Genomic DNA, 10,752 nt, shown 5'->3' with positions numbered 1-10,752 from the left:
CATGGCTCTTGTGTTGTAACTGACAGTGTGAGCAGAGTGTTGCATCCCGGTAGAAGTCAATGGGACTCTGCAGAGAGACCCACCCCTAGATAAGTGGAGCAGAATCTAGTCCTTTGAAATTGAAAATTAAAATGAATAGGAATATGAATCAACTCACCTGCCTTTTAAATGTGGATCATAAATATGGTGAGATCATTCTTACTTGGGATTTTCTCTGTATTCGTAGCCAAATCAATAAGTAGGTAGACTACCTAGTCTATCTGCATCTGGAATACAGCATCTCTAGACATTCAATAGGTCTATAGATATGACCCTTCGACCCTTTATCCAGAGCAATGAAACCACTAAGATGTCTAGGGTTATCTGTGGGAGTGGAATAAAAAGCTTTTCCTGAACTGCCTCCAAGATTAAAAGCTGATTTCTTGAGAATGGTTTAAATTCTGTTTTGTTCCCCTTGGGAGAAGATCCCTGAAGTTTACTCTCTGTAACAAGCTACCAGTAACACTGAGCTGGGTCAACACTCAAGCAATGCTCTGTTGTGCCTGAAAATAAGAGCAATGAGACTTGGATTATCACAGGATTTAGGTACACAATCTCAGCAACAGTCAATTACAAAAAAAAAGTGTGTATTTAGGCTGTGTCCAATATGGGGCGCCACATTTCAGGAAAGATGTGGACAAATTAGAGAAAGTTCAGAGAAGAGCAACAAAAATAATTAAAGGTCTAGAAAATATGACCTGAGGGGAGATTTGAAAAAAAAAAGGTTTATTTAATCTGGAGAAGAGAAGACTGAGAGGGGATATGTTAACAACTTTTAAGTACATAAAAGGTTGTTACAAGGATGAGGGAGAAAATTGTTCTCCTTAACATCTGAGGAAAGGACTAGATGCAATGGGCTTAAATAGCAGCAAGGGAGGTTTAGGTTGGACATTAGGAAAAACTTCCTAACTGCCAGAGTGGTTAAACAGTGGAATGAATTGCCTAGGGATGTTGTGGAATCTCCCTCTTTGGAGATTTTTAAGAGCAGGTTGCACAAACAAACACCTGTGAGGGATGGTCTAGACAATACTTAGCCCTGCCTTGAGTGAAGGGGACTAGACAAGATGACCTCTTGAGGTCCCTTTCATTTCATAGAATATCAGGGTTGGAAGGTACCTCAGGAGATCATCTAGTCCAACCCCTTGCTCAAAGCAGGGTCAATCCTCGGACAGAGTTTTGCCCCAGATCCCTAAATGGCCCTCCCTAAAGGATTAAGCTCAGAATCCTGGGTTTAGCAGGCCAATGTTCAAACCACTGAGCTATCCCTCCCCCCAAGAAGTCACTGATGCAGACCAGAATTAAACCCAGCTCATCTGTGTCCCAGTCCAGTGCCTTAACCACTGCTCTACAATCAGCAGCCCCAGTTCTATGATTCTATGATGGCAGCAAATAACTGTTGAGACAAAGGAGGAGATAAATTGTAAGTTTATTCATCAAAAAGATCAATTCAAAATTATTCATAATTTTAACACAAATTTTACTGAATTATTGCAACCAGAAAAATAAAGATTGTGCTAAATTCACAAAACAGCAGGAGGAAGCGGTGTCCCTCTGCTGCTCTTTTTCTTGTAACTTCAGTCCATTGGTTAGGTCACCTTCCTTGCTTGTGGGGGACCATGGTTTTCTTCCCCTCTCTATGTGGGACTGGGGGCAGAGATTTGAAGTGAGATCTCCCCTCTCTGAGGAAAGAGCCTTAATGTCTGGGCTATAAGGTGTTCTGGAGTATTGAAGCTGTTCTACAATGTATAAATGAAAGTTATTTATACACTCAATGGACCAATGAGTTGAACCTACCAAAGGAGTCCCCTAACACTGAGCTAGAGTGTAATATTTGCCTCATGACTAGCCAAGTATTTTATATAAGTGGAATAGCTTCAATGGGAAAGCTTGAGAAAACTCCACCCCTGTGTACCTATATACTGATGGTTAGGGCCTTCAGATGGGAAGTCAAAGTTTCAGTCCCTGCTCTACAGGAGGTAGAATGGGGAATTGAAACCAGGTCTTCCAGAACATCAGTAAGGAACACTGGGCTAATGGTTGGAAGAAGGGACATCACCTCCTCTTTCAGGTAACTTGGTCAGCCAAGTCCCATTGACTTGTGCTCTAAATCATTTAGGCACTTCTAGAAATGACCCATGCAGTTTCCATTTCATTAGGGAAAGTGCTGTAGTTTGTTATAAAGGAAAAACACCCATGGTGCTCCCTCAGGAAACTTGACTTTTAGAGGGCTAGTGCTTAAACCACTGAGCTATCTCTCCATGGCAAAATTTACTGGACCATTCTAACTCCTGCCATTGAGCAAGGTCTTCTTAGTTCCCCAAACCTAAAGGTAACGGTTGCTCTGTGACAAGAGTTACAGTCTACTTAACCACACTTCTGCTAACTAATGCTTCAGCTAATATCTTACAGGATATAGGCCTGTAAGTTTCTTGCATTACAGCTGAATATAATGAAAATAGCTAAATATAAGAAAGGTAAGGCACTGAATATACTAAAGGCAAGCTAGCCCTATGAACTACACCACTCCCCAGTTCCATGGGATATTTGGAAGACTATCAATTTCAGGAACTCAAAAAGGGAAGTCAGGGACAAGGGGCAAACCTAAGTCTCGGGGTAGCCAAGGAGTTCATAGTCAGTTCCAGGCCAGGATCAATATCAAGTATCAGAGTCCAAGTCATGTTTCAGAGTCTGAATCAGGAGGCAAAGTCCAAAACAAGGCACAGTCAAGCCAGGAGTTCAAGAACATAGAGCCAGAACAGTCAGAGCAACTACAGAAGATCCATACTGTTGCCTGGAGCACCCCTTGGGTTTATATAGGATAGGGAGCCAGTCGGCTGCTGCCTATCAAACCCTTGATGTGGAACTTCCCATGGTCTGTCTCTACCACAGTCATGGGATGTTGCATGCAGGCTGGTTACACTTACTGCTGTATACCATTTTGGAGTGGTTAAGTGACTAATACCTCTGCAGCCCTGGGTTCTGGACCCATGGGGTCTTACTTTCAAATAAATAGAAATAAGAGTCTTGGTCTGGTTTAGGGTTTTAAAGTCAGTGGAAAAATTAATAGGATTTGAGCACCTCTCTTACAATGCTTTAAAATCCCAACAATCTCTAAAAACCAGAGTAAATGTTCATTGCTCATGTAGGCTGAACTGAGTGTTTTCAGTGCAAATGGCTTCTTAGGTTTTCTGAAAACACAAAACCAAACAAAAACCCCACACACGTATACAATAAGAGTCTATGGATGTGACCTATTACTCTGCAAATGGCCCCATTTGGGACCTCAGGACTGCTAAACCTAGCTAGGCAGGTTGGGCCAGAGTGGGAGTAAGGGGCTTAGCTGGGGGGTGGGGGTCAGAGTGAGGGTGAAAGGTGTGGCTGCGGGGCCATTTTTCACTTGATTCTAACCAACAGGGAGGAAGTGGTTGCAAATCTGAAGGTGGAAGGCAATTTTGGGAGAAAGTGCTTGTGAAATGATAGATTTCATGACAATAAGGAAAAGAAGGAGTTCTGTAATTTCATATCTGAGTTTCTTCAGGACTCTTGGATGAATACCATCTGGTCCTCATGACTAATTACTGTTTAATTTATCAATTTCTTCCAAAACATCCTCTATCAGCAGCTCGGTATGGGACAGTTCCTCTAATTTATCACCTAAGCTGAAGGGATCTCCCTCCCATCCTCTGAAGTGAAGATGAATGCAAAGAATTCATTTAGCTTCTCCACAACAGCAATATCTTTCCTGAGTGATCCTTTAGCATCTTGATCATCCAATGGCCTCATTGATTGTTTGTCTGGCTTCCTGCTTCCAATGTACTTAAGAAAATGCAGTTAGTTTTTGTGTCCTTAGCTAATTTTCAAACAGTTAGTCCTTGACTATGTGAGCAAGAACAGTGTAGGCAAACATCTGAGAGAGAGAAAACTTAGTAACACCTCAGAGCCCTGGCCCATCCCATCCAAGATCCAATCTCCAACCGTGGCCATCCCTTATGGTTCAGAGGAAGGAGAAAAAAAAACTCACCCTCCCAGGATACATTGGTGGGAGGAGGAAGGATTCCTTCATGAACTGTGGTGTCCGGCTGAAACCCTGAAGCATGTCCTTTAGGAACATAAGACATAAGCCAGAAGTAAGCACCAGGGTTGCTGAGCCCTGCCCCACACCATCACATCGTCATAATTTTATCCAACACTTTCTTAAAACTAATTAAGTTGTGGATCCCTACAGCTCCAATTAGAAGTTTGTTCCAGAACCTCACCCTTCTGAGGGTGAGAAACCTTTCTCTAATTTCCAGCCTGAATTTGTTCATGGCCAGTTATATCCATTTGATTTTGTGGAAACAAAAAGACAGAATTAGGAAGAGGAGCTCCAGCATAACTTTTATCCCAGTGGTTATGGTACTCATCTCAAATGTGGGAGACCCCCACTTCAAGTGTCTGATGAGGAGAAATGATTGAAACAGAGATCTATCCCCTCCCAGGTGCATACCTTGGCCACTTATGGGATATCTCTCAATTTCTCCTGTTCAAGACCCTTTGTGAGTCTAACTCCAGCACCCATTGGTTCCAATGGAGCTATGCTGATTTACACAATCTAAGGAACTGGACAATTTATTCAATGGATCTGCACTGGATCTGTCGAGGATTTCGCCCAAAGTGTCATTCAATTATCTGAGCTGAGAATGTCTCAAACACTAGTTACCCACAATCTATGCTTTCTGACTTTCAAAAAATGAGAGAATCAACACTAACTGAGAAATCTGAATTTCCCCAATATATTCCTTAGAGCCGTTTTCACCTCCTTGTTTTTCAGGCTGTAGATGATGGGGTTTAACATGGGGTTCAAGATGCTGTACTGGATGGAGAATATTTCATCCAGAACCACAGAGGAGACTGAGCTGGGTTTTGTGTACTGGAAAAAAGCCGTGAAGTACAACAAACCAACCACGATCAGGTGGGAGCTGCAGGTGGAGAAGGCTTTACGCCTGCCCTCTGCAGAGCGTATCCGCAGGATGGTGGAGATGATGTAAATGTAGGAGATCAGCATGAGGAGGAAGGAGCTTGACCCAAATATCACAAAAGAAGTAAGAAGCACCAGTTGATTGGTGAGGGTGTCAGTGCAGGCCAGTTGTAACAGAGGAGGGAGCTCACAGCTGAAATGACTGATTTGAATGGGCCCACAGAAATGCAACTTGAGGGCAAAACTTGTGTTAAGAAGGGCATAGAAGAAGCCCATGGTCCATGCACCACTTACCAGCTGAACGCAGATTCCTTTGCTCATTGTCTGCACGTAATGTAATGGATCACAGATGGCAGCATAGCGGTCATAAGCCATGGCTGAGAGAATGAAAATTTCAGCACCAGCTGAGAGGATAATAAGGAACATCTGGGCAATGCAGCCATTGACAGAAATAGTTTTGTGCTCTACTAGGAAGTTCATCAGCATTTTAGGCACCGTGACTGAGGAATAGCAGATATCAACAAAGGATAAATGGAAGAGAAAGAAGTACATAGGTGTGTGAAGGTGAGAATCAGCTCTTATCACCACAATGATCACTATATTACCACCCAGAGTGATTAGGTAAATAACTAAAAAAAGGAGAAAGAGGAAAATCTGCATCTGTGGGTCACTGGAAAGTGCCAGGAGGATAAATTCGGTCACTGTGGTTTGATTTTTCATTGTCAGTTATTCAGGAAATCTGTGACCTGGAAGACGAGAAAGAAAATGAAATTAACACCTATCATACAAATAAATTAAAATAGTATGTGGAGATCATCTGTTCCATAGGCTGAATGTAAAGAGAGTCCTATTCCATTCTGTAAAATGTGTGTTTTAACTATACTAAATTTAGAGAGAGAGAGAAAGAGATATGGTATTTGTTTGTTTTAAATAGACAAATTAGGCTGGATACACAAAAAGACTTGGGCAGTTAACTGCCACTTTAGATGCCTAAGTCCCAGAATCAGGTCCTACAGGTATTCACAAATACCCTGCTCAGCTCTGACTAAGGGTTTGTCTGATGTGGGGCTCCCTCAGTTTCTCCTCTTGAAGCTGTACCGCGGTGGATACATCATAAAAGAGGCAGTGTAGGCTTACTGGATACTTGGTCTTCTGTATGTGGGGTAAGTATTCAAGCCACCAGGCTATAGAGGAATTTATTCTCTCTCTGCAATCTGGCCTTATGACTTCAATAGAGCTACAACTGTGTCACACAATCATGGGATTGGGCAGACTGGTTGCAATGAAACTATGGCCAATTGAAAATAGCTGGACATCTGGCCAAATCTATAAAAATAATTACACTCTGTCAGTTGTTCTAGACTATTTCGTTGAAAACACAAATTAATATCTGTAGTATATAATTGGATTCTTACCTATTACAATCATTAGGATTCTTCAGGAAGAAGAAGAATCACAAAACTGGACGGGACCTTGAGAGGTCATCTAGTCCAGTCCCCTGCACTCAAGGTAGGACTAAGTATTATCTAGACCATCCCTGACAGGTGTTTGTCCAACCTGCTCTTAAAAATCTCCAAACATGGAGATTCCGCAACCTCCATGGGCAATTTATTCCAGTGCTTAACCACCCTGACAATTAAGAAGTTTTCCATCCTTGCCTCAATTTTAGCCCATTGCTTCTTGTCCTATGATCAGAGGTTAAGAAAAACAATTTTTCTCCCTCTTCCTAATAACAACCTTTTTTGTTGCTCTTTTTTTGTTGCTCTTTTCTGGACTTTTTCCAATTTGTCTACATCTTTCCTGAAATGTGGCACCCAGAATTGGACACAATACTCCAGTTGAGGCCTAATCATCGTGGAATAGAGTGGAAGAATTACTTCTCGTGTCTCACTTACATCACTCCTGCTAATACATTCCAGAATGATGCTTTTTTTTTCCAACAGTGTTACACTGTTGACTCATATTTTGCTTCTGATTCACTATGAGCTCTAGATCCCATTCAGCAGTACTCCTTCCTTGGGAGTCATTTCCCATTTCGTATATGTGCAACTGATTGTTCCTTCCTAAGTTTAGTACTTTGCATTTACCCTTATTTAATTTCATCCTGTTTACTTCAGACCATTTCTCCAGTTTGTCCAGATCATTTTGAATTATAATCCTATCCTCCAATGCACTTGCAGCAGCTCCCAGCTTGGAATTATCCTCAATTATCCTCAAGCTTGATAGGTGTACTCTCTTTACATTATCCAAACCGGACCAAGAACCGATCCCTGAGGGACCTCACTAGTTATGCCCTTCCAACATGATTGTGAACCACTGATAACTACTCTCTGGGAACTGTTTCCCAGCCAGCTATGTACACACTTTATGCGAGTTCCATCTAGGTTGTATTTCTCTAGTTTGTTTATGAGAAGGTTAGGAGAGACACTATCAAGAAGAAATGAACGTGACCATCAAAAACTATATTGATATAGTGACATGATTTTGAAAAGAGCGACCTGATAGAAAATCAATGGAACTTTTGCTCCTAAGTCACTTAAACTCCAGCTCAATGGGATTTTTGACTCAATATTCTGCATGTCTGAGTATCAGGCTGTACATATAGTAGAGAAGTTATCCTGCCCTCCTGGAAGTGAATGGCTATTTTAACATCAGTTTTTAATGGAAAAGGCAATGAAATCAATGTTCTGTCCAATATCAAAATGATGTTTGTCCCCATACAATCCTAGAGAGAAACTGAACCTTTCCTCCATTATCAGCTCATGAGACAAATGCCTAAGCAGAGAGATGGACCTTGTACTAGAACCAGAATGTCAACACAGGCAGATTCTGTGCACAGGGAAATTCAGTTCCAAGGGCATTTTCCAGAGACTGCCCTTCCCCTGACCTCACACACACACACACACACACCCCTGCTCTCAGCTATTTCAGTGCTGCCTTGAGAAACAGAGAGAAAGAGAGAGCTGGGCGATTCAAGTAAATCAGTTTTGCCTACAATGGTCCCTCTGCTGTAACCAAGTCTGTGTGAGCAGACTGCTTCAGTCAGGCAGAAGTTAACAGAACTGAAGAGACTCACCCCTAGATAAGAGGGGCAGAATCTGGTCCTTTGAAATGAAAAGGATACAAAAATTTAAAACGAATAAAAATATGAATCAACTCACCTGCTTTTAAGCACAGATCATATTTATGGTGAGATCATTCTGACCTGTGATTTTCTCTTTGCTTAGTCTATCTACCTCCTTATCGACTTGTCTATCTAGTCTGTCTGTCTCTGGAATACAGCATCCAAGGAGATCCAATATTTTTTACCTGGATCAGTGAAACCCTTCAAGGTGTGTTGGGTTATCAGTGAGAGTGAAGCAAAGAACTTTTCCTTAGCTGACTCCAAGGCTAGGAGCTGATTCTCGAGAGTTGTTTAAATACTGTCTTGCTCCTCCTGGGACAATCCCTGGAGTTCACTCTCTGTAACAAGCTTCCAGTAACATTGTGCTGTGTCAGCCCTTGAGCAATAATATATTGTACCTTAGAATGAGAGCACTGAGGCTTGGGTTATCGTATGCATCCAAGTGACAGTCAATTTAGGCTCAGATTCATAAAGCAGCTGGAAGAGTTAGATGCACAGATAGCAGCACATTTCCTCTCCCTTAGACTCCTTTGAAGGTCCTAGTCTTAATGTATAATTACCATAAGAGCGCAGTGGAGGAAAATGAATGGGGACTGGCCAGCCATCCTTAAAAAATCACCAATAGCTGGATACACAGGTTAAGGAATGAGAAAGGAGCAAATAGACTGTATAAGATGGCAGGAAAGAACAGGAGATGAGACAAAGAAGGAGATTTCCTGAATACATCTGGATAAAATTTTTCAGAGAAGTAGTTTAGTCACTGAAAAATGCAGTTTGGTTGACCCAATACTATTTGTGAATTAGAAAAAAAAGCCAAATTGTTTCATCCAGGGCAAAACAAACAAACAAAAAAACTAAGTAAAGTTACAAAGCAGCACAGGGCACCGTAGTGCCTCCACAGTACCTTTAACCTAGTGGTTAGGGAACTCATTTGGGTCATGGGAGATCCTCATGCAATTCCTTCTCGATCTGATATAGAGCAGAGATTTGAAGGGAGGTCTCTTATCTCTCAGGAAAGTGCTTTAATCTGTTTACTGTAGGCCTTGCTGGAAACCTAAGCATAAGTAACTTTTAACCAAAGGCTGGGAACCAGAGTAGGCCGAGCTTTGACAGAATAGTAATGCATCAGATAGGCCCATTCCTGACCACAGAGGATGATACAAAAACATATAGATCTCTCAAGTAAGTATGTAAACACATTCGTAAGAGATGGTACAAGAGCACATTGACCTCTCATAAAATAAGGATGGGATGACAGGATAATGGGTGAGGATATTTTGTTCTATCTAGCAGGTACCAGGATAAAGGTGGTAACTAACAGCATCTAGAGTGTAATACGTCACTTGTTTGTATCAATGGATTAAAGAGGTCCTATGAGGGACATATTTGTATCGGCCGAGGGGACAGGACCCTGGTGTCCCATCTTGTCACAGAAATACACGTGTTAGTGTCCCTGTGACCCCTTGGACAGGACACAAATGCCATGCTTTGCTGACAATAAACCTGGCCGAGGGCCTTCACCACCAAATAGAGCCTGTGGTCTTTCTTTAGGAATAAAATCGAGGTCTGCTGAATCGGTAAGCTGCATTTCGTGCTCATGCAGCTCGCACCAGAGCTTCAAGAACAGCAGCACCGAGCAGCCTTAACAACTTAGCAGCCTTAACAAATCTCCTCAGCACTAAGAACTTGGTCAATAAGTTATTCTGAGGAAGGGCTTCCTAAGCGTCTCTGAAGTTGGTTTGCTTTGTAAAGTCTTCAGCACACCATAGCAGCAGAAACACATGGCTCTAACGCAGCCATGGTGGCACGTGGAATGGGTTTCCATCTTGAATGGTCCTTTGCAAGTCTTCTTCCTTTCACAAGAATCAGGATAGGATGATTTAGGTTTCTTAAATCCCACAAAATTGCATCTTTCAGTCTCATGCATGGTTGCACTGGTGCTCTACTTCCTTCTTCCTCATCTCTATAAACCTTCTGTAAAAGCATACTGTCTCCTGAACATTGCACATACCCCCACCATTGCAGTCGTCTTCTTCTCAACTAATGCAAGACTGCAACTTGCTGGGATCATTTAAGTATCTTCCTGCTTGTGACAAAATCAGATCAATGGATGTCAAGGATATGTCATAACTTTTCACACTGAAAACTGTTTAATTTCCTCTCCTGAGCTGTTGTTAATAAATACGTTTCTGCTCCATATAACAGAGTTGTCATCATTACCATATTGAATACTTGTCTCTTAGTTTTCACATAGACATTCTGCCTCCCAAACAGAGGCCCTTGAAGATGCTGAAATGTCATTGGCACGACCCATCAGATATGTGATTTCTTCAGATACAGAAACTCATTCCGTCAAACAACTACCCAGATAGAAAAATCTATTCACCCATTGTATGTGGTTGCCATCTATATGCACTATCAGCAGGTCATGAGTAAGCCCATGGCAAAAGAAATGGCCCATCCAAATTGCTATGTTTATAAGTTACCACATGTCTCTTTTTAAGCAAGTATGTTTTATTAATAAGGTAAAAGCACTACCAAGAAAACATATTAAAAATAATAAAAGAATCTATACATATGCTAATAAGATTACCAGTGATCACCCCCAACTGCAGCCTTGGCTCTGGCAGAA

General features: G+C 41.8%; 1 protein-coding gene across 1 annotated transcript; it reads right to left on the bottom strand.

Annotated features, from left to right (window-relative positions):
* Positions 1-4,753: 4,753 nt before the first annotated feature.
* Positions 4,754-10,398, bottom strand: LOC127032538 (olfactory receptor 5V1-like). The gene has a single exon (XM_050919842.1). The coding sequence runs from the start codon at positions 5,714-5,716 to the stop codon at positions 4,784-4,786; it is 933 nt and encodes a 310-aa protein (XP_050775799.1). The 5' UTR covers positions 5,717-10,398; the 3' UTR covers positions 4,754-4,783.
* Positions 10,399-10,752: the final 354 nt, after the last annotated feature.

The sequence above is a fragment of the Gopherus flavomarginatus genome, chromosome 12 (assembly GCF_025201925.1).
Source record: "Gopherus flavomarginatus isolate rGopFla2 chromosome 12, rGopFla2.mat.asm, whole genome shotgun sequence".
Lineage (NCBI taxonomy): Eukaryota > Metazoa > Chordata > Testudines > Testudinidae > Gopherus > Gopherus flavomarginatus.
Note: the sequence above shows the minus strand (reverse complement) of the source record. Positions and strands in the feature narration are given on the sequence as shown.